The 25,231-nt window shown below is 38.1% G+C and overlaps 1 protein-coding gene across 47 annotated transcripts in view; it reads right to left on the bottom strand.

Moving 5' to 3' along the window:
- Positions 1-25,231, bottom strand: part of Pbrm1 (polybromo 1) — a 100,632-nt gene that overhangs the window by 48,860 nt on the left and 26,541 nt on the right. For 21 of the 47 annotated variants that reach the window (XM_075988950.1, XM_075988976.1, XM_075988987.1 and 18 more), the window contains 10 exons: positions 23,071-23,156; positions 22,351-22,446; positions 21,315-21,406; positions 17,149-17,362; positions 13,944-14,085; positions 12,280-12,377; positions 10,268-10,312; positions 6,061-6,337; positions 3,294-3,399; positions 1,982-2,624 (listed from right to left, as the gene is read on the bottom strand). In XM_075988950.1, the coding sequence (XP_075845065.1) occupies positions 1,982-2,624; positions 3,294-3,399; positions 6,061-6,337; positions 10,268-10,312; positions 12,280-12,377; positions 13,944-14,085; positions 17,149-17,362; positions 21,315-21,406; positions 22,351-22,446; positions 23,071-23,156 (1,799 nt within the window). The remainder of the gene's footprint in view (positions 1-1,981; positions 2,625-3,293; positions 3,400-6,060; positions 6,338-10,267; positions 10,313-12,279; positions 12,378-13,943; positions 14,086-17,148; positions 17,363-21,314; positions 21,407-22,350; positions 22,447-23,070; positions 23,157-25,231) is intronic. The other 26 variants (XM_075988959.1, XM_075988963.1, XM_075988982.1 and 23 more) reach the window with 3 other exon arrangements.

Below are 25,231 nucleotides of genomic sequence, written 5' to 3'. Positions count from 1 at the left end.
AGTAAATAGTGAAATTCTGTCAAGAGCACAGTAAAATAAAAAAAACTGGGGAAGGTGGTATATAACTTTAATCCCAGCATTCAAAAGGCACAGTCAGGCAGGTCTCTGAACTCCAGGGCAACCACGGCTATACAATGAGACTGTGCTTCAAAAAACAACAACAAGCAAAAACAAAAACAAAAAAAGAAACAAGAATTTGTCAACCCAAGAAAGCAGCTGTTCACTGTGCAAGAACAAAAATTCAAGAATTCAAGAGGGAAACCAACCAACTTTAATTTCTTTTTTTTTTTTTTTTTAAAGATTTTATTTATTACATATACAATACAGTGTTCTGCCTCCATGTCAGAAGAGGGCACCATATCTCATTGTAGATGGTCGTGAGCCACCATGTGGTTGCTGGGAATTGAACTCAGGACCTCTAGAAGTACAGTCAGTGTCCTTAACCTCTGAGCCATCTTTCCAGCCCCCCCAACTTTAGTTTCTTTCAGCTGTTAAGTAATCTTTTCAGGTAAGTCAGACATTCCGTAAAACAAAATAATTAAGACTACAAAGACGTTCTTACACTTATCTTTCTATGCAGTCTTTCTACCTGCAAGGGAACCAGAGCACTTTTTAGGAATATTGCCACCACACTGGTCAACTGTCACAACTCAGTATCATGCTGTTCCTGAATGGACCACCTATGTCAGATTCCTGCTCTTATTCACTGCTCACGTTCCTTCTATTACAGTTACGGAGAGCACTAGTGGGTAGGGTAAGTGGTGATGAATTAAGAATATTCTAGAAATCCACATGTGTATTTCATATGAATTTATTTATTTATTAATAAAACCTACACATATAGAATCAACTAACCTGGGCTGTACAGGCTCACTGAGACTCAACCAATAACCAGGTAGCCTGCATGGGACTGATCTAGGCCCTCTGCACATATAAAACAGTTGTATAGCTTGGGCTTCTTGTGGGAATCCCTAACAGTAGGAGCAGCAACTGTCTTTGACTCTTTTATAGACTTTTGGGACCCTATTTCTCATACTGGGTTGCCTTGTCCAGTCTTAATAAATGGGAAGTGTTTATTCTTATAGCAACTTGATATGCCATGTTTGGTTGATATGCATAGGAGGCTGGCCCTTTGCTGAACAGAAATGGAGTGGAATGGGGGGGGGGGGTTGAGACGCAATGGGGAGGGACTGGAAAGAGAGGAAGGAGGGGAAATTGTGGCCCGATGGAAAATAAACGAATTAAAAATTGATAAATAAGATTAAAAGCAAAAAGGCTTTCTTAGTACTTGAAATAAAGATTTAGGGGGATAGTGAAATAGTTCAAGGTTAGGAGAACTAACTGCTCTTACAAAGGACCCAGGTTCAAGTGCCAGCACTTATATGGTGGCTAACAACATCTGTAACTCCAGTCCTAGAGGAACCAACACCTTCTTTTGGCCTCAGTGGGCACTGTACATGTTTGGTGCACAGACATACATGCAGAACATTTATCTGTACATATAAAATAAAAATAAATACAGTTTAAAAAAATGGCTGGATTTAGACCAGTCTAACCTCAGAAAATAATTCAAAGCTCTTTAATTCACTTAAAGCATTCTTGGACTAATTCTTAGACATTCAAAGAAAAATCCTACTTTTAATTTCTATTACAAACTGTATTACTTAGCCTTTAAAAGGCATGTTCTGTGAATGGCTGTATTTTAGGTTTCTGCATTGCACAAGAGCTTCAGTTTTGTCTTCCTTTCACTGGTACTCATTCTGACACTTTATAGGACGCACCCGCTTTTGATATGTTTTGATGCCCCCAACGTTGTAAAGCAGAAAAAAAGTAGTTTTGCCTACCGAGAACTCAGGATACCAGGCTACTCACTATGACAACATACTTAAGGTGAAAAAGTGCATCAAAGCAGAATTCCTTTATCTGTTTTGCATGAAACATCACATATTGTCATCATAAAGAAATGGCTTTGAAAACATACCGGTTCATCCTTCTTGCCCTTTCCAATACTTCAAACATATGCTCCTGAAATAAATCAAGTCGCCGATAGCGATTACTCTCAACATTCTTCCTAATAATGTCAAAGGTAAGGGGAGGTTTGTTGGGAAAGTTTGGATCCACAGCAGGAATTTCTGCTAAGGAGTCACTGTAACATCTTCCTTCATCATCCTGATGACTCATGACTGACACAAAAAGATTATGGATAAGTTCTTGAATCAGCAAGGTCACATTTGGGACATGAGAATCCTCATCTCCCTCCAGGTCTCTCCGAGTTTCAAGGAGAACTTTATGTAGGACAAGAGCATCTTTGTAGATCAAAGACTCTGGCTCATTGTAGGTACAGGCATTATTAAACATCATGACAAAGTCTTCTACCATAGAATCTATATCTTGGTACTTGTTTGCCATCATGTGACTTCGGATTTTTTCCATGTCCATGGGCTTTTTAATGGTCAGATAGTAGTCAGGTAGCTCTGATCTAGAGGGGAGTCTTAGAAATATAGCACTGAGCCGGCGACCTCTCTTATCTGTGTAGTTCTTTACAGCTTCATATACTTCATTTAGTTTCTGCTGCATTGGAGTCATGTACTTTGACTTTTTAGGAGAAACACCACTTTTTCTACCTGAAGAGAGAGATGTAATATAATGTTAAGCAGATAAAATGTATAAGCATAAATTTTTACACAGCTGGTAGTACAACCATAAGAAAGGGGCCATCCCAAATGATTTGTAAAAACACAGTAATCAGTTTATCTTCAGTGAGATAGATCTTATAGACAAAAATAGATCTGGAAAAAAACCTAATCTTTTCAATAATATATATGTATATACACTTTTTTCAGACTAAGTCTCATTATACAACTCAGTTGGTGAACTCTCCACTCTTCTGCCTCAGTCCCTAAGGGCTGGGATTAAAGGTGTATGAATAACACATAAGCTAGTAATGCGAGAGGATTCATTCTGACACAACTTCAGAAGTTCAATCTCCACTGTTCTTGAGCTACAGTAAAATAAAACATAAAGTAAGACGGGAACAGAGTTGCAGATGTGCTTAGCCCACAGTAGTCTGGAAAGAAAAGATACCTCTCGGAGGCGCTCTACCAGTGATCCATTTACTACAACTCTTGTTTACTTAAAGCACAGTCAGAGTGTGCATGTGGAAAAGAAGGATTCCTAACAGTAGAGTGCCAGAAAATAAAAACACAGTCATCATTTAACTAAAGAAATGTCAAGAACTCAGCAATCTCTGTTTGGCAGACTGAACTGAAGAGCCAAATATGAAGCAGACTTACTCAGTTTAAGTTTGGGAGAAGCCATGTCATCATCATCAGGTAGTGGTCCCAGCTCTTTCCGTTTATCTTTGAGTAACTTCTCCAGGATATGAGCATCATTGTATACCTACATTCCAAAAATAAACTTATGATTATTTCCTAAAACACATTATAATTAAAGAAGTATTTATCTCTCTGAAGGCGGTGATAAATAAATTAATTTTCAGCACTCAGGAAGCTGAAAATTACAAGTTTGAGGCTGGCATCAATTACAGTGCAAAAACACCAACTAAACAAATAAAAAAATGATGAATATGTGTGAGTGTTTAGAATACTGTTTAGGACAGCTAATATTAAACATTTTGTTCTCTTCAGAACAATGACATTACCATCTCATGGTGATTCTAATGTATAGAAATGCATGCTAGTAAGCCCAAGTATGGTGACCCTCACCTTTAATCCCAGCACTAGGGAGGCAGATGCAGGCAGAGCTCAGTGAGTTTGAGGACAGTCTGGTCTACAGAGCAAATTCCAGGTCAGTTAGGGCTATTATGGCAGGGGAACCTGGTCTAAAACAAACAAACAAAAAAAAAAAAACAAAAACAAAAAGGAAGGAAAGGAAGGAAGGAAAAGAAATGCGAGCTAGTATCTGAGATTCACTGTGATAGAAGTTATATAGACTTATTTTTATTTCATGTGTCTAGGTGCTGATCCTGCACGTGTTTGTGCCTGATTCTGCAGAAGCCAGAAGAGGATACTGGATTGATGGAACTGTAGTAACAGAGGATTGTGAGTGCCACCTGGGTGCTGGGTACTGAATCATTCATCTGGAAGAATAAGTAGTCAGCGGTCTTAACCACTGAGTTATCTCTCTGAGTCTCAGTTTTGCAGGTTTTTACTGAAGTTCCAAAACACATTTATATGTTCCTTACTCAATGGTCTCGGTCCACAGTTGTCTCCTATCTCCCCAGCAGAGGCTGCATTCCCTTGAATGCCCACAAGAGCAGAGTGGCAGGAGGAATGTGACTTTTCTTCCCTGACTATCTCTCTCAAGGATGTACAGTAGCTGGGTATACTGAAGACAGTATAACTCTCATTATATAAAGGCCTATTTCTTCAATCTACAAGTATCTTTAGTGTGTATACTTCAAATTAAGGGCAGAACAAAGGAAATAGTTTGAAAACATTTTATTTTTGAGTATTTAAAATAGATTAAAGATAAGAAATAGAAAATCTATTGAAGGAGGATCATACATTGGTTTTACTGAAAAAGAATTAAAAATCATGGGCTAAAGATAAAGCTAAGAGGCAGAAAATACATAAAAGTCCTGGCCTCAACTGATTCTTCCTCATGCGCCCAAAAAAGAAAAAGGGTTTAGACACTCTCCAGCAGTGAGAGTGAATAATGCTCTCTTGTATGGGTTCAGTTCCCAGCACCCTTGTCACACAGCTCATCTGCAACTCCAGCTCCAAGGGACCCAACATCCTCTTCTGACCTTAACATCAGGCACACATATGAAATATATACAATACAGGAAAATACTCATACACATAAAACAAATATAAATCTTTAAAAAATCCTTAAAAATAAATAATAAAAGATAAAAGTGTGCAGTACCACCACCCAGCAAGTTATTTCTTTTATATCCCTTTAATATCTTTCAAAACACCAGAGTAAGTGCTGTTATTATTATTTCTAAATTATACACAAATACATAAATTAAACTAAGGTTTAAGTAGGAAAATTTCCTCATATAGAAACTGGTAAAACAGGATGAATTTAAATATTCATCTCTTTATTAGCATCATTATCATTTTGGTTTTTTGAGAACAAGTCTTTCTTACATAGTTTGGCTGGCCTAGAACTCTGTTTCCCAGTATACACCAATACACGTAGCTCCTTATTTTCGTATATGTATTCGTATATGTAAGCCAGGAGAGACGTTGGGTGCCTTTCTTGATCACTTTTCCACTATTTTATTTTTATTTTTTGAGATAGCGCCTTCTCAATGACCCTGGGACTCATTAATCTGGCTAAACTGACTGACAGTCCCAAGGTTCCTCTGGCCTTACCTTCCAGCACTGGGATTACAGGTATGTACTACTATACCAAACTTTTTTTACACTGGGTTTTGGGACCTGAACTTAATAGGTCCTCATGCATGCAGAGTAAGTACTTTACAGATTAAGCCATCTCCCCAACACAAAGCAGGATAAAAATTTAGGTACCATTAAGTGCATAGAAAACCAAAGGAAGGGGGCTGGAGAGATGGCTCAGTGGTTAAGAGCACTGACTGCTCTTCCAAAGGTCCCGACTTCAATTCCCAGCAACCACATGGTGACTCACAAGCACCTATAATGAAATCTGGTGCCCTCTTCTGGTCTACAAGGACACATGAAGGCAGAACACTGTATACTTAATAAATCTTAAAAAAAAAAAAAGGAAAAAAAAAAGAAAACCAGAGGAAGGTACTATGTATCTTCTTCAATCATGCTCTGTCTTATCTCCCTGACTTTCATCTAGGTTGGCTAGCCAGCAAGCTCTCAGGATCTTCCTGTCTCTTCCATAGTGCTGAGTTTAAAGGCATGTACATATACAAGTTATAGCTTGCTGGCAAGTCAGTCTAGCTGAGAGTCAGACAAAAAGTGACTAAGGAAGACTTCACCTCTTACCTTCCTTACACACACATGGAGGGGCGGGAGAGAAAAATGAACCTAGTTCTGATCTTTCAAGACACATTATTTTACAAAAAGAAAAAAGTATTCCCTCTAGGATCCCTCTCATTACCTGGGAGCCCTCCTCATTGTAGTGCCTGGCATTTCGGAACATGAGTTTCATGTCTTCCATCATTCCTTCTTCACCTGCATATTTGTCATTTCGGATGTTATGCTCAATTATTTTCAGGTCCATTGGCTCTAAGATGATTTTATAGTAATCAGGATAGTCCTTCTTGGATGGCTTAACCATAAATAGATCACAAAGTCTTCTGCCTGAACCTGGCTCTCGAGCTTCAAGAACAACATTGAATAAAATTTTCATTCGCTGTTTTCTTATGTTCTTTTTACTGTTGAGGGGGAAGGTAGAAAAGGGGAAAAAAACAACAGGGTCAGTTTTCTTTATCCAAGAGTGACCATGAAATAAAATAAATTTGTGGCAGGTACTTCATAATAATTACAATATATTGATTAGATGTGCCATAAACATAGTAAGCACCCTGGAAAGGTACAAGAGAATATTAGGAAAATTTACAAATGATTAAAATAATGATCCTGGCAGGAGCAACCAGTGACAAACCTGTTTAGAATAGTTCTCAAAATGTAATGTTGAACAAAAGATAGTGTGTGAAACCATAAGAAAATAAAATTTAATCACAAACTGAAATACAATGCAATAAAACTAGCTATTCCATTTTAAGCACAGACAAAACAAAACAACCCAACAGTGTTTCATCTTTTAAGATGTCTACTCCTAAACAGAATATTCTGGATGCCAGGAATAAAACAAAACAAAATAACCCACCAAACAAACGTCTTCATGAAGGCACAGATCTCTCTGGCATTGATAATATAAGGGTCAGTCCCTACTTATTCCTTTACCCAGCATCCCTGTCTAATTCAAAGTAGCTTCAAGTAGTGTGTGGTACATCTAAGCTTTCTCTACATTTTAGCCTTCAGCATGTATTTCTATCTTTCCTTCAGAGTCCACAATCAAGATAAGATCCTGAAAAACTGGTATGAGTGGTACAGAACAAAGTACAAAGACCAAAGATGAACACCAGAGGTTAAAAATGGTCCTACTTAATAAGACCTTACTTAATTGTTGAGAAAACCAGCTCAGAGGCTAAGTGAAATGTTCAAGGCCTAAAAGAGTTTATTTTCTAGTTTGATTTCTGGACAATTGCATTACACTATCAGGATAACTTTAGCTAGTCTGCCCAGCAGTCTCCAAGTGGTCAGGTATGTAAAAAGGAGACGACTTACAATTTAGTTTCTAGTCTGCAAACACCTGCTACAATCCTATAATATAGTATGTAGAGTACGGTTTAGTTGTTTTCCACCTTTTAAGGGGAGGGAAATTCATTACTGAAAAGAATTATATGGCTATGAGTCTCTAAGCCTCATCCTCAGACTATTCCCACTCTCCTGGGTCAGGATGACCCTGCCTCAATTTGATTTAAACACCAGAAACAGAAGCCCACACATGGATGTGCATATTTGTCATTCTAGCACTTAGGGGGTGGAGGCAAGAGGTTCAGGATTTCAAGGTCATCTTTGCATTCATAGCAAATTTAGGCAAACCTCATATACATGAGATGGGGGCAGGGTTGGGGGGAAGAAAGGAGGGCAGAGAAAGATCATGTATGCATTTGTGTATGTATAGTGTTTGTGTTCAAGTAAAGAATAATCAGCAATTGAAAACCCAGACACTGGCCAGGCAGTAATGGCACATGCCTTTAATCCCAGTTCTCAGGAGGCAGAAACAGGTGGATCACTGTGAGTTTGAGACCAGCCCGGTCAACAGAACAAGTTTCAGAGTTCCAGGAAAGCTAGGGCTATACAGAGAAACCCTGTCTCAAAAAACAAAAAACAAACAAGAAAAGAAAATGAGACACCCTTCAGTCTCAGTAATGTCTACCTGGCATGGATGGAGCTCATGACAAATTGAAAGTGGCCTAAGTAGGAGAGGAAAAAAAAAGAATTTCTGGCTCCCAGAATTGGTTCCATTATCATGTCTTTACTCTGGCTGCCCTCCTCCTCTGTGGCCCTGTGATCATTCTACAAACATCTCCTTCATATCCTTTGTCTCTCGGTCAAGTAAATAGTTGTTAGCTAACCTAGGAGATGATTCATCTAGTGGATAATATTTCGTCAAAGAAGCAATATGGGATGATGATGTGGAGAATGTGTTCTTGATTTCTACGTCTGTAGCTAATGGATACTATTAAGAGGGACAAAGCTCCAAAATGGCAGAGCTCCACACTGAAACAAGACAACTTTAATTTTCAGGGACTGAGACAATATTTCAGAACTCGATCAAAAGTCACAGATGCCATATTTAAAACCAAGTCACAAGTGGCTTATCTAGAAATGTCTAACATGTAGAACTTGACTTTAAAAAGAAGATGCAAGAAATCAGTTTTGAAATGCTAGGCTTAAAAGAGCTCACTAACTCAAAAAGAAAACAGTTCCTCGTTTCTGAAGTTGCAAGAAGCAGAACACTTAAGTCAAAGGCCAGATCTGAACCAGGGTAACTTTCTCATCTTCCCGTACCCAGCAGACCATTCCCAATTATCAGGAGACTGTTCTGCATGAAGCTACAACCCTTTTCATTTGGGACAGCATCTGTGGCCAACTTTAAAGAGATTTTAAAAGACAAAGTTTTTAACTGAATTTTGTCAAGTAAATTAGCAAATGGTTCATTCTCTCAATGCCAATCATCCTAACACTTAGTAGCTATGAATGGAATATATCCAGAATATGAATATAACTATATATAAATAATTGTTCTAATCTAGTAACTGCAATTTCCTTTCTCTATGTATATCATGAACAATATATAATTGGCAAACAAAATTATTACCTGTTTTGAACAAATCCAGTTTTGTTGCTTTGTTTTCAGTTTTCTAAATCCTTACATACTGTCTTTGAGACTGAGAACCATCCCAGTCCAGTCAAACTTCAGGGCTGACCTTCTATAACAACTGTGTTAACTTTAGTGGCTGCTATGTACCATGAACCTTATTACATGGAAGACTTCTGAAAGTTTCATATACTTTATGGAATGAGACAAATCCTGTATTATAAAAGTATAGAAACTTCAGCTCCCTTCACCCCACATTTCTGGCCATTTTCTTTTTTATTACCTTTATTAATGCTTGCATGTGTTTGCAAGTGTATTGTATTCATGCATGTGTGCATTCACATGTGTGTTCAGGCACATGTGTATGTGTGTGTGTGAGAGAGAGACTATATGCCATTTGTGTTCAGGCGTGTGCATATATTTTATTTGTGTGGATGTTCTGCCTACATGCATGTCTGTGCACCATGTGCTTGGGATATCTTCAGGGACCAGAAGCGGGTGTTAAGATTGTCTGGGACTGGAATTCGAGGCATTCTTAGGTGTTGAGGCTCACTCCCGTAATCAGAGCATTCAAAAGACTCAGGAAGGAAAAATCACTATCAATTTGAAGCCAGCCTGGTATAACAAGGAATTAAGAACTTGGAAGGATGAAATTCACAGGCCAATAATGGAGACTTGCATCTCAGGGTACACCAACTAATTTAGCTAATACCGCATAGCTTTGCAGTTATTTTCCAAGTTAAAAACTGTTCCCAATTGCTATTTGAGAGGGAAAGACAGGGCAGCTTTCGGCTCCTGAGTCACATTTCAAAACCTTCTGATTTTAGTAGATCTTTTTTAATGCAAATACATCTAAAAAAAAAAACTATTCGATGGTCATTCATCACTGTAACATGGCAGCTTATAGGTTGTACTGAAAATCCTAAGTAACATACTAAAGATGCCTTAAAGAAATGGATGCTTTTAAGAAGTAGGATATAGACAAGATCAGAGACTAAGAAAATTAAACAAGAAGCATTAGCCCAACACGATGCCCAAGTGCCCACAGGTACTGATAGCTGGATTGCCAATGTTGATTCTGACCTTTCCACCATCTCAGTCAGCAAGACATTTCTGAGATGCAATCAGCACCACAAGCCCTCTACCTCTTGCTAAAGAAGCACAGTCACAATGATAAGTGAGGAGGCTGTCTGCCCCTGGAAAGAAGTCAGCAACAAATTGAAGGAAGTAACGAACATATGGAGGCTAATTTTGACACACTAACAAGACTTTTCTTTACTCATAAAATAAACTGGTACTACAAACACTTGTTTCACATGCATAAGGTTTTTCTTCTCATAGTGTCAGTACTGACCATGTCACAGAAGGATTACACTTTTAAAAGTATGTTTATGCATAAAAAAGGTCTGCACACCTGGATAGCCTCCTGAGACCCAACATCTCACTGTCATGAGTATTCCTGGGAAAGCAGAAACAAACAATACATGTGAAGAGAAATAAAATAAGCAACATTGGAGGGTCATGCATAAGCCAAACATGATTGAGAAAGAAGATTATTTGGTCCAAAAGATAAAAGATCATAACACTTGAAACATTTCAACACAGAAAACAGAAAGCAGATTGTTCGGTAGAAGGCAGGGGAAAGGATGCATTTCCAGAATGAAAAGATTACATAGCCACAAATCATTTTCTTTTTCAGACTTTCAGTATAAAAAAACAACAACAACAAAGCAAAAACAGAATCATATACATTATTGAGGAGTACAGTGGTATTTGGAAAACATGGCTCTGACACCTCTGGCCAATCTCATGTTTCTTGACTCCTGCTGAAATGCTCTTATTAACAAAACCTTCTAACTAAAGTTTATTACTTTGTCACTGACCAATAGGACTGAATTCTCAGTCTTTTAATAACCATGCCTGCTTAGAGCCCCAAACTGGGACAGTTTTTTTTTTAATTGTTTTGGTAGAAAACTTATGGTTCTGCCACTTTTTCCCACTTCATTGTATGAACCATTTCCTAGGGAACCTACTCACAAGGCGACTTTTGTCTGAATTGGGATCTAGTAATTTTAATAACTATAGCTTAGTATTCTTTTTATAGGAAGTTGAAGAGCAATAACTTTATCTAATTGAACTATACCATAAACTACAGGCCCCAGAGATATGTACTTTTTAAGTACCTAGTCTAGGTTAATGCTTCCTTGGAACTGCTTCCTAACACTCAACTTATTTAAAATCATTTCCTCTAATACTGGGGCTAACTGCACCATCACTTTTGCCTCCATTACCTTCTTTTGCCTGAGAAGTTTCTATCTTTGATTGGTGACTGATCTTACTCAAAGATGTTCTTGATTTGATGTCTCTGATCTGGTTTCACATTTTTCCTCCGTTGTCCCTGGTATAACAAGGAATTAAGAACTTGGAAGGATGAAATTCACAGGCCAATAATGGAGGAGACTTGCATCTCAGGGTACACCAACTAATTTAGCTAATACCGCATAGCTTTGCAGTTATTTTCCAAGTTAAAAACTGTTCCCAACTGCTGTTTGAGAGGGAAAGACAGGGCAGCTTTCAGCTCCTGAGTCACATTTCAAAACCTTCTGATTTTAGTAGATCTTTTTTAACACAAATACAGAAATATGTCAAAAAATGAATTGGCTTCTTCATTCAATTCTGAGTCTGTCAAGCCCTCCTGCTATTAATGATTAGCTTATTCCTTGTTCAAGGGATCCTCCCAGACTGACTGCTTTACAAAGAATGTAAATCTTCAGGAAGAATATGGTGTTCCACAATGATCAGGCCAGAGAAATTCCAAGAGATGGTCTTGTGTGATTCCTTATAAGAGCCTAACTTCTGAATCCCAGGTAAGTTCTTCTTAACCAGTGAGGAGAAGAAAAGGATTAGGGAAGTTGAGAGGATAGTTAGGAAAAACAAAACAAAGCAAACACCCAAATAATCAATTTAACATTTTTATTGCCTACAACAGCTATGACTTGATAGTCTCAAAACCCTAAGTAAAGACCAAGTTAATGAGGAAAAGCAACAATCAGAACAGTGACTTATTTCACTGGAGCAGCAGCAGAGGTGACTTACTCCTTACCTTTTTCATTCCTACTCTATTTCTGCAACTAAGAAACAATTATCTAAGATTTAAGTGGCACTTTGAAAATGCCACCTTAAAAAAAAATCTGGACAGCAAAAAGAATAGTATGTTTCCCTAAGCTACATGTCATTTTTTTGTTATCTGAAAGCAATATGGTACTTGTGAAAAAGAAAATACTATCAACTTACAAATACACTGGAAAATACATACTATCAAAGCTTTTAGAAGAATTCATACTTCATAGCTTACATTTTTCTGCATTTATAGAAAATACAATAAGTAAGAACTCAGCTGGCTCCAGATATGAGAAGATCATGTACCTTTTTCTTTTGGCACTACCAGTATCAGAAGTGGCTGAAGAGATCATGCTGTCTCCGTCCTCAATGTCATCTCTCCTGGCAAGCTCTTTCTTCTTTGCCTGGAATAGAGTAGATGCCAGGAGGGAGCCTCACACTGTCAGGCATTCTATGAATATATGGATGTTAAAGAACTAGGCATATCACATTCATTTAGAGAGGTACCACCTCACATAGGATACATAAAACTGAACAGTCTCCAACTATTTTTTAATAACCTAATTTAACAAAAGCCTGTGTGATAGAAAAGTAGGCTAAAAAATGGAATCAAACTAAAACATAGTGCTACCTAGAGTATTTATGACTGTCAATGGCATGGTATAGTTAGAAGTTCCGAGACGAGCTGTGGGGTTGGCTGGCCCTGCAGGCCATGATCAAGTTATGTTAACTTAGAGGGGGGGCCTTTGGCATCTGATTTCTAAGGAGCAGTATGGCAAAGAAAAAAAAAGTTTAAAACTGAGAGGTGAAAATCTAGCTATATCTTTCATGACACATCTTTTAAAGCTACTTTGCAGACACAGTTGAAAAGCCCAAGCACAGCAATCTTAGAGAACAGACTAACTACAGCAAAGATATCTGAAATTCACAGCACTGAGAAAGAAGCAGTACTGATCATTAAAAAAAAAAAAAAAGCTCTATGTTTGATTTAAAATTGCCTTTGCTTCTTCTTGGTTCAAGGCTACTCATTTTCAGAAATAGTCAACCAAAAACAGTGAGACAGAGGCCAGCAAAATGGTTCAGCAAGTAAAGAATTTGGTTCAAGTCTGATAACTTGAGTTTTCCTGAACTCACATAGGAGGAGAGAACTGACTCCTACAAACTGTAACCTGACCAGCCCCCTGCCACCACACAAATGAAAAAGCAAATAAAACCCAACAAGAACAAAAAAACCTAAATGTAAGACAGTGTTAATCTGGAACTCGCTCAGAGTTCTGGCCTCGACCTCAGAGATTGCCTACCTCTGCCTCCCAAATGCTGGGATTCAAGGCGTGTACCACCACCACCTTGCTAGCCTGGGTTAATCTGTATTTCATATCTACCGTTTTGTCTTAAAAATCCCTAGATGATCAATAGCATCTAGTTCTTTCCAAGGTATGCTATGAGAGATCTGACAAACTCTTGGATGTTACAATGATCAATTAGCATTCAGATGTCCTGTTGTCAAAATCAGTAACCCCAAAGCGTGTGTGTGTGTGTGTACACTACAAGGTATTGTTATATATAGCACAACCTGGCTGGAAAATTAGGGTCTTCTTGCCTCAGCCTCCTCCTGGGTGCTGGGATCACAGGTCCTAAAAGACTACCCCATAGCAACAAAGTCTAGAACCAAAAAGAATAAACTGCAGACAGAACAATTACCATGTGGAATTGAAGGGTAACTTTCTGAGAACACTGAAACTGGCTCTCTCCACTGGGCTAAATCCTTGCTCCCTCTAGTACAATATTTATGTTACTTAAAATATTCTTTCTTCTCTATAGAGCTCTGATAAATCTAAAAAACATTCAACAATATTTGTAGTGGAAACAAATGACTCAATATTCTGAGGGTGGAGATAGGGGACACATATCCGAAAAGGACATTCCAATCACATAAAACTAATTCAATGATACAACAAACAGCAACATACCTGCATGACTTGCTGCAATTTCAAGACTCTCTTATAGATAGTTGAATTGGGAACATTATAGCGTTTGGCATTTTCAAACATTAAATTCAGATCACACTCCAGATGATCTAAAGTTTCATATTCCTGGTTTTTTAGCTTCGTTCTGTAAAAGACAAATAAATGATTAGAAGTTTCTATTATGAAAATTACCAACCATTCTTCCTGAAAGTTTATTACAAAAAACTTTCACAAGCGCTACATAATGTCTTTATTAATCACTTGTAACTGGCTTTTAAGTTAAGAAGTAAGGTCTAAAGAAATATTCAATTTAGACAATATTGCTGTTTACCTGAAAATCTAAAAGAATAAATTAAACAAAAGAACAGAGTAAACTATGAATGCAAACACACTAGGAAAATTCCCAGTGAAAAAAATCCTGAGGGAAAAGAAATTAGATTTTAAACTGCTTCAATGAATCACTGTGAACTCCTGATTTCTGAAAATTAAGATGTATACAAGTAACCAGTGATAAGGTGCTGAGAAAGCACCTAGAGTAACATATTTACCTCCAGAGCCAGAAAAGACACACAGATAGTGAAGGGGGCTCTCATGATGGGAAACAAGAGGCAGATCTGTCAGAGTCTATTTGTTACTATTCTTCCAGGGCAGTCATTTATAAAGAAGTTTAGAGCTGAGGACTGTTTATTTTACTTAAAATCCCTAGGAATTTGTATCTTAGACACTATTGCTATTACTATCACCTATGCTCTTCGTATAAAGTCTGTTGGCCCTAACTGTATGGATTTTGGATATAAACTTTTACATCTTTGATTAAAGTACCTACATGCTAATCACTGAAATAAAAAAAAAATTGTGCTAAGAGAATGACAATAGGTAAAAACAGCCTCATCAAATGGATGTAGAGATCCCAAACTTTCTCTTAGAATGGTACTATTCAATATGCATGTAAAGGTTCACTTTAAGTTTTATTCAAGTGATATTCAGATTCTGTGCAGTGCTTAAGGAGATGTAAGTATTGGAAAACATCTCTGGATATAGCAAAAACAATTAAGCACAAATTCAGTTCTTAGTACTAGCTCATGAGCCTAACAGCAGAATTTAAATTACGCTCAGTTTATTCTTGCCAAACCAAAGGTGAAGAAATAGGTGTTAAGAACACCCACAAAGAACACAAACTCTGGGCTGGCAAGAGTCAGTGGGTTAAAGCACTTGCTCTCAAGTTTGACATCCCGAGTTCAAACCCCAGATCTCATAGTAAAAGAACTGACTCCTGAAGTTGTCCTCAGACCTCCACACAAGTTACGGTATGCCTGTGACTGCATTTTACAGCTACATGTACACATGTCACAAAACAAAATCCAAACTTGAAAATGATAGTTTGCTAGTCACTGCTAGTATCATTTAATGGCAGTCTTCGGGGGGGATAGAAAGGGACATGGGGATGGCAAACCTTAGTACAATGGAGAGTGGCATGAGGAGTCACACTGGCCAGTTCCTCTAAGTTTGTTTGCTTTCCTTTTGGTGGGGCTGGAGACTGAACCCAAAGGCATGTTAAACAAACACTACCATTCACACAGTCCCAGTCTTCTACTCTACATTTGGGAAGGCATCTACCTCCCTTCCTTCTGCCAACAAATATTCCTAGGAGCATGCTAGATTGCACAGCCATTGAAATTGAATGAAATTTAAAATCAAGTTTCTTACTAGCATTCACCAAATTTCAAGGGCACACCATTTATAATCACACGTCTGACACACATAGTACGATATTTCTGGCATCACAGAAAGCATCTGAAGAGCATAGCTGGAGACACAACTACATCTATCTTTCAAAACTCTGGTGTGATGCCTCAAGGCCTCAACTATGTCCCTACTTCTCATTCTTTCACACTGGTACACTACAACACAATGGTTTTCAACCTTCCTAATGCTGTGACCTGTAACTACAGTTCCTCATGTTGCGATGACCCCTAACCATAAAATTATTTTGTTTCTACTTCATGAGTGTAACTTTCCTGGCACATTTTTAACTGTTATGAATAGTAATGTAAATATCTGACTAGGCTATCAGCTGTGACCCCCAAAGGGGTCACAACGTATAGGGTTGGGACCCCTGCACTAATACAAATACCACAAAAAAATTTAAATGAAGGAAGATGCAGATGAATCTTTCAAATTATATATTGTCTCACTTAACAAATCGATATTTGTATTATAAAATTCCAATTTGGAACAACTGTCAACTAAGATAGCCGAGGACTTTATTTGGCTTTTAAAATGAACTAGACCAATGACTAGAAAGATGGCTCTATAGGTCAGAGCTCTGGCTGCTTTTCCAGAGGACTGAGGTTAGATCTCAGCACCCACATGATAGCTCACAACTACCTGTTCCTGGAGTTCTAGGGAATCTGATATCCTCTTCTGGTCTCTTCAGGCACCTGGTACATACACAGTACATAGACAGACATGCAGACAAAATACCCATACAAATTTTTTAAAAGTAGGGGTTTTGGGAACAGGACACACTAGGACATGGTCCAGCATTTAAGAGCACTTACTGATCTTATAGAGGATCTGAGTTCAGTTCCCAGTATCCACATGGTAGCTCACAACAGTCTACACCTCTAGTTTCTAGGGATACAATGCCCTCTTCTGATCTCTAAGGACACCACATATGAACATGCTGTACATATGTACATGCAAGCAACACCCACACAAATAAAATAAATCTTTAAAAAGTTAAAAAATTAACTAAACTACTTGAATTTCTTTAAGTAAAGGAAAAAGAAACTAAAGAAAATTTTTTTAAATTACAAGGGAACTTCATAATGTCTGTAAATTTACTCTCCTTCCTAAGGCAAAGAATATAAAAGATAATTTTCTAATAAATGTTAACCTAATTTCTGTTTCATTTTAGTAGGCCAAATAAACTGATTTTCTATATGCTGAGGCAGAAGGACTTTGGAGACAGCCATGACTATACAGCAAGACTATGTCAAAAAAGCTAAGTAAATGAAAAAGTATCAATGAATGACAGTGTGGGCATGAAGGTTTTTTCTTTACTCAGTTATGAGACAGACAATTAAATACTGAGGTAAAAACCATTTTTACCACTTAATTCCTTATCTACTGGAAGGAATAGGTGTGTGCAGGCTCAGCTAACACGGAGACATATCTACACTGAGGAATGTAGAAGCGGTCTTACCTGATTTGTTGAAGTGATATGGGCATTTTAATCTGCTGATAATAATCTGGGTATTTTTTCTTTGAAGGCAAATGGAAAAAAGGTTCGGCTATTAGCTGCCCTTGGTTATTGCGACAGCTCCTGACTGTGTCATAAAGCTGATGAAAAGGATTTGAAACATCCATGAAGGAAGTAATGCTCTCGGCTTCAGACTCCCCTTCTTCATAACGTGCAGCTGAGAAGACAAAAACATATTTACCAGGGAAATAAAGACAAAACGATCCACGTTTAATCTTCGTGATTCTTAAAAAGATTTTATGTGTATGAATATTTGCCCCCATCTATGCATGGGTACCTGGGGCCTACAGGTCAGAAGAGGGCACTGGATCCTCTTGGTTTAGAGTTACAGAGAGAGTGAGCTGCCTTGTGGGTGCTGGGAATTGAACTTAGGTCATCTACAAAGCAATAAGTGCTCTTAACCACTGAGCCATCTATGCAGGCCAGAACCAACACTTTAAAGCGTGTTTTTTTTTCTTTCCTTATAAATTAGGTCCTACACCATGGCCCAATTTGATCGAGAGAGCTCAGAAATCCTGTTTTAGTCCCTTGGGTGCTGGAATTATGGGCAGGCTCAATCATGTTCAGAACCTATTTATTTTTTGGATGAAGGGTTCACTACATAGACTTGGCTGGCCTCCAACTTACATCTACCTCCCAAGTGTTAGGTTTATAGGTATGTGCCACTATGTACAGCTTTGAAGATGATTTTACAAGATCTCTAATTTTCCTTAAAAATAATGTTAAATATGGCTAGAGTAAGTACTAGAGAGATGGCTCAGTTAAGAATACTTGCTACTCTTCCAGACCTGAATTAATTTCCCAGAACCCTCAGGTGATAACAACCTTAACTGCAAAACTGCAGGACATCTGATTCCTTCTTCTGACCTCCATGGGCACCTTCAAATACATGGCATACACTCACAATACATACCACACATAAATAAAAATAAACACCTAGTATAATTGCACATTTTAGAAAAATATTCCCTGGAAATGGTAAATTCAAAAGCTGCACTCAGTTAAAACACTAAAAAAGTTTCTTTTTAAAATGTGATTTCGGGTTGTAAGATGGCTCAGTGGTTAAGAGCACTGGCTGCTTTTCCAGATGGACCCAGGTTCAAACATTCTCAGTACCTGCATGGCAGCTCACAACTGTCTGTTAATTCAGTTCCAGGGAATCTGACACTGTCACACCAATGTGCACAAAATTAAACTAATAGATAGATAGATAGATAGATAGATAGATAGATAGATAGATAGATAGATAGATAGATAGTGATTTCTTCTAGCCTTTGTTGACTCCCTGAAAGTCTTACCCTCTCTGAGAGTGAATTAGGGGGTGGGATAAAGGGTGGTGGGGGAAGGTGGAGTGATATGGGATTCCCTTCTGTACGCTGTGAATACTACTGATAAATAAAGAATCTGCTTTGGGCCTAATGCACTACAAGGCAGGAATTCCAAGCAGATAGAGAAGGAGAGAGTAGGCGGAGTCAAAGAAAAGCCATGAAGCCACTGCAGGAGACAGACATCGGATGGAACCTTACTGGTAGGCCACAATCACATGGCGATACACATTACTAGAAATGGGTTAATTTAAGATCTAAGAGCTAGCCAATAAGAAGTGTGAGCTAACAGGCCAAGCAGTGTTGTAATAATACAGTCTCTGTGTGATTATTTCAGGTCTGGTGGCTGGGAAACAAGCAGCCCCCATCAACAGTGGAGGGAGTGGAAATTGGATTGGGCATGTAAAATGAGAAAAGATAGTTATTTTTCTTAAAAAATTAAAAGAAAATATGATTTCTTCAGACTTCCTGCTATGCTCAGCCAAATGGAACAAGTAGTCATTTAGAGATCTCAGTACCAAAACAGAAGCAAGAGGTTCCGTGCTACAGTTAGGATCTGTAATGCATCCCCCACCCCAAAGACTCATGTGTTAAATGCTTGTTCCTCAGAGTTGCAGTACTGAGAGGTGGTAGAAACTAAAATGTGGATTAGAGGAAGTCACGGGGGCATGCATCTGAAGGAGGGAATGAGACCCTGCTTCTCTTCCTTCTCACTTCCCAACACACAAGGTAAAAGGTTTTACTCTATACCATGGCCCCTAGTATGTATGATATGCTGCCATGCCACAGGACTAAAAGAAACATGTCTGACTGATCATGTACTAGAACTTCCCAAACTGTGAGCCAAAGCAAGATATGGTTTATTGTCACTAGGTATTTGCTAGGAAAACAGAAGACTAACGCATTTACCACAGAACAAATTTAGATTAGGTTGATACTCTCAGACATGATTGCCCCACTCATTTCTAACATCAGAGAATGATTGATTCCTTAGTAAGGAAATGTTCAGTAGAAACTAAGTCATAAAAACACCAGAACAAAGCAAATAATTTTTATAGAAATACAAAACACATGCTGCTCAATTCTCTAAAGATTTAGTTACCTGCATGTATGTGTATAAGCTGTGTGTGCAGGTGCCTGAAGAGGTTAGAAAAGAGCTTTGTTTTGTAGCTAAGGCTGATCTTGAACTTCCTGACCATCTACCCCCAGAGCACTGGAATTACAAAATATATTACCACAGTTGCTTTTATGAGGCACCGGGGAACAAAACCAGGGTTTCATGCATGTACAGCAAGTACTCTACCAACTAAGCTACATGCCTGGCTCTCATTAGATTTTTAAACTTTATCTTTTTCATTACTTTTACATTAGTTGGTATCCTTCTTATACTATTATCAGAAAAATGCCCTGCATTATTCTGAAACATTCAAAACCTATTGAAATTTATTTTAAATTCTGTAGATAGTCAACTTTGATAAGTGTGAACCTGGGAGGAATATATATATATATATATTTTAAGTGCAGAATGTATCTATCAAGCCTGCTATAGTAAGTTATATAGTAGGCACTAGAACATATCAATGTTCCAATCCAAAGAACCTGTGAATGCTACCTATGTCAGAAGAACAACTTTGCAGTTGTGATAGTATTGACTTGAGTAGGCACTTAAAAATAATGGCAAGGATACCGCCATGAAGGAGTCAAAGAAAGAAGGAATAACAGATACTGAGGCTGAAGAGCTATAGTTTAAAAATGGAAGAAGGAACCACCAGCCAAGGAATACAGGTAGCCTCGAAAAACCAGAAAAATCAAAGCATCTATTTTCCTGGAAAACATCAAAATAGAAGGCTGGCCTACTTACCCACCTTGACCTTAGACACTTGAGCTCTACTGCTCTAAGAAACTAAATTTATGTTGCTCTAAGTCACTAAGTTGGCAGTAATTTGTTTCAACAATAGTAAACAAAGTAATAGGAACAAAGTGTGTTCAAGGTTGGGGTGTAGCTCAGTGTTAGGGCTTTGTCTAGCAGGAATGAGGCCCTGGGTTCAATCCCTTGTACCACCTGAAGGGAGTGGTGGGTATTGGCGGTTGGGACACAGTAAATGGATCTATGCCTAGCACCTCTTATTTAGCCAGCTATGAAAAGGGCCTATTAACTTCTAAAGACAGTATTTTCAAGTATCTTACAAAGCTCCATCTGTTTGTTTTTTACACACTTGGTCTTCTTCTGTAATACCTTCCCAAGGAAACAAATTTTTCATCACTATTGACAGAACATTTTCATTTGTCAATATCTGTATTCGAGAGTTCACTTTATTATAAGTCAATACAGCTACAGTTCCTCTTTGGTTATTTCTTTTTGTTTACTATTTGCCTGATACATTTTCTTTAAGAAAAAGTGTTATTTTTATTTTATGTGTATGGGCACTCTGCCTGCATTTAAGTACCATATGCATGCAGTGCACATGAAGCCAGAACAGGGTATCAGATCCCTTGGAACTGGAATTACAAAGGGTCATGAGGCACCATATAGGTGCTGGGAATTGAACCCACGTCCTCTGCAAGAGTCACCTCTCTAGCCTCTTGCCTGATTTATCTTTATCTACTCTCTTATGTTCAAGTTCCGTCCATTAACACAAAGCAATTTACCTTTGACAATTTTACTTATCCAAGACTGTATCAAGTACAACAAAACATTTTCTTAAAAAACTAATCAATTCCAAGAAAGATCAAAGTCAATGCAATTTCCCTCAGCCAGAAGAACTACAATATAAGAATGCCTACCAGCCAAAGCAGCATCCTCTTCACTTTCCGAACCATACTGAAGCGCCATGGTAATTGCTGATAAGCGACCTCCTTGGACTGCTCTTTTATTACTACAAAGAAAAATGAGCAATTAGAAGACAGGCTGGTGTTACAATTTGTTCATCTTATGAAACAGGAACTGTTAAAATGTACTAATATCAAGAAAAAAATAAGTTCTATTACTTGTCTTCTTAGTTTATAACAGTCTTCATAATCAGTCTTAGCAAAGAAAAGTATATTTCTTTGTTCTCAAAAAAGAAAACTTGGGGCTGGACAGATGGCTCAGCAGTTATGAACACTAGCTGGTCATCCAAAGAATCTGGATATGATTCCTAACATTCAAAGGGCAGCTCCAGGCTGCCTGTCACTCCAGTGCCAGGAGATCTGACACCCTCTTCTAGTTTCCGCCGGCACTGCACTCACATGGTGCATGGCCATACAAGCATGCAAAACACCTATATATACAAACCTTTACCAACAGACAGAAAGTGGTAGCAGAAAGCCTACAGTAAACTAATACAATTTGTTTTGTTTTTCACTTAACTGTAGTACATTACTCCATATTTTGTGGAAAATAAGGATTTGGTTATTTTCTTCTAAGATACTCATTTCACAATAACAAATTTTATTATGAACACAATATTTATTTAGTATAAACAAGTGTTTAATACCACATTTTATTTGTAAGACTAAACACTACTTAATAAAGCTTAAGTGTTATTTGAGAGGTGAGAAAAGATCTGTACAGAACCTTGACCTACTTGTGGTTACTTTTGTGACAGGCTCTTGCTATGGAACCTGGACTGGCCTTGAACTCACATCTTCCTGCCTCAGTTTACCAAATACTGAAATTTTGGTATATGCCACTATGCCCAGCTCTTACCTCAATCTTCTTAAGTAAAGTACTTGATACACCCTCCTCAAAACCTAGAGTAAAACTTTAAGACAGCCATGTGGCTAGCATGCCTATGTCACAGCATGAGTCAGCTCTCAGACTACAGCCTCTTACTCTCACCGGAAATACTTGCTAGTGGGGTTTCTTTCTTCACCAAGGCTGCTTTTACTGTGCGAAGGACCTGTCAGTCTGGCTGCAGCCAAATTTGATGCAGTCCTATCCAAAGATAAAATAAAAAAATAAAATAAAAAAACCCTCAGAGACTGAATAGCTAAAAATCAGAATGCTGGGCAAACAAAAAGGAGACAACTATTTCCTTCTAAGAAAAGTATAAAATATTTCTGAGAGTCTATTATACAGCAAGTTCTGTGTCAAGATTGGGGACATTGAAGAAAGGGACCAGGACTAGTGTTCATGGGCTTGTGGTTGCTACAGAACCAGAAGAAACAAATATGAGGGCCAGAAGAAAGCTTTGAAAGTAGTTACTCAATGTTTCCATTTCATTTAAGAGGAAATAGAATCCCACAACTAAGACATTTTCAAAGATATAGTTCTAATGAAGGACAAGCCAGAATGAGACCTGAATTGTTCTATCTAAACAATTTATTGCACACATATAACACAGTATTATTATATATTCACATACTATATATATATACACACACATATACATACATCTTTTCAAATACTTTCTTCAGCTACAATGAAGCAGCTAAAAAAGTTTCTATGGTTTTCAGATTCATACAGCAACTGTAAACTCATCTTATTTTCTACTGTATTGATTTTACTAGCTAAAAATTCAGCAAATAGGCACAAGGATCTTAGATATCTTAAACCTACCTTATTCGAAGACTTGATTTAGCCATTTCATGATGTTCAATTTCTGCCTTTTTCATATAAAATATTTTTTTAATCGAATTGGCATCCTAGCAAGATAAAATTACTTTGTTTAGAAAAATACTCACAAGATGGCTCAGTGGGTAGAGGTTCTTGCCACCAAGCCAGATGACCTGAGTTCTATCCCTAAGACCCACATGGTGGACGGAGAGAAACAACTCTTCCAAGTTGTCCTCTTATCTCCACGTTTAGGCCTGCACACACCCAAAACAAAGTAGTGGGATAACTCCCGACTCATGCACTGCTGGCTTGCACGTCACTGTCACTTAAGTCTGCATCTCTAACACTCTGCAGGAGCTCCCAGAGCACCTTCATGAGCTGTCACTGAGTATGACTTTAGAGGGCTGCTGCTCTTTTATAATTTGGCAAGTAAGAGGCACACTGGATCTAATGGGAAAATACAATGAATTCTATTTGTATAAAATGATCTGAAAATTAAAAAAATATATAATTCTACAATTTGAAAGACCATGCACACAAATTTCAGATAAATAAATGTACTTGCTTAAATTAATAGCAAACTAACACATTAGATCTAAAGCTTCCTTTCTTGTAGTTCAGGATGATTGTTGAGAAACATACTCATGCTCTTGGGTCATCTCTCTCTGTTTCCTAAGCACAGACCTTTGTAGTAAGCTTAAATCTATGTTAAACTTTAGTCCTAATAAACTCCAACTCTGCATCATAAAAATAAATGAATAAATAAAAACAACTTAGGTCAGGGAAAATAATTAGACTAAAAACTATTTTTTTTTTTTTTTTTTTTGGTTTTTCGAGACAGGGTTTCTCTGTAGCTTTGGAGCCTGTCCTGGAACTAGCTGTTGTAGACCAGACTGGTCTTGAACTCACAAAGATCTGCCTGCCTTTGCCTCCAGAGTACTAAGAATTCAAGTACTTCCTAATTCACTTCTGACACTCCTCCCCCCCCCCCCCCCTTTGTAGACAGGTTCTCTCTACAGAGCCCTGGCTGTTCTGGAATTCCTTAGGTAGACCAGAATGGCCTTGAAGAGATTCCCCCTGCTTCTGCCTCTTGGGTGCTAGGATTAAAGGTGTGCACCACTATACCTGGCTTCATTCAAACTTCTTAGCAATGAAAAGAAAGTGGACTGAGATGGGTAAACTGTAGAAATGGTTTTGCTACTCTCTTGACTGAGGAAGTCCTACAAAATTATACAAATCAAGAAGTTCAAAATTTCATATTAATTTTAGGAACAATCATAAGGGGCTGGAGAGATGGCTCAGCAGTTAAGACCACTGTACATTTCCAGAGGACCTGGGTTTTATTCCTAGTATCCACGTGGCAGTTCATGACAGTTTGTACTTCTAGTTCCAAAGATTCCAACACCCCCTTCTGGCCTCCCCAGTCACCAAAATGCACATGGTACAAAGACACACATGCAGGCAAAACACTCACACAAATAAAGTTAAAAAAATGTTTTTAAACAGAAATCAATGTTACAGATATTACCTCCCTTACATAGCTCACTGGGATGTGGGGTGGGGGAATATACCTGTGAAACTAGCCAGGCCATCACCAGTATAAATATCTGAGAGGCTACCAAGGAACTAAAAGATGTAACTTGAAAGAAGCACTATGTCTTGTAAGGCAGATACAGGTGGACCTCCATGAGTTAGTTCGAGGCCAGCCTGGTCTACATACAAAGTGAATTCCAGGACAGCTATAGTGGTTACACAGATGAACACTATCTCAAGAAAAGAAAGGAAGGAAGGAGGGAGGGAGGAAGAAAGGAAGAAGCACTATGTATAACCCCAGCAGTGTGATGGTGGACCCAGCAAGTATGCCCAGGCCAAACATTGGGGCACAAGGTCAGTAACCCAAAAAATGAGTGCTGAATTTTTGCTGCTTGCACATGCGTAAGAACAAGAGAGTAATACTGAATGAAGGGTTCAGATGTAGATTCTATGGTCACTGAACACATCCAGGTGAATAAAACACCCAAAATGTGTCATTTACAGAGCATGGCTGTGGTGGGCCAGCTCATCTATGAACTCTCCTGCCACAATGAAATGACTTCACTGAAAAAGGACAAACTATTTCTAAGTCGAGGAGGCTACACAGAAAAAAAAAAGACACCCTAGAGAA

This window comes from Microtus pennsylvanicus, chromosome 10, assembly GCF_037038515.1.
Source record: "Microtus pennsylvanicus isolate mMicPen1 chromosome 10, mMicPen1.hap1, whole genome shotgun sequence".
In the NCBI taxonomy this organism is placed as follows: domain Eukaryota; kingdom Metazoa; phylum Chordata; class Mammalia; order Rodentia; family Cricetidae; genus Microtus; species Microtus pennsylvanicus.
This window is presented reverse-complemented; position numbering and strand designations above follow the sequence as displayed.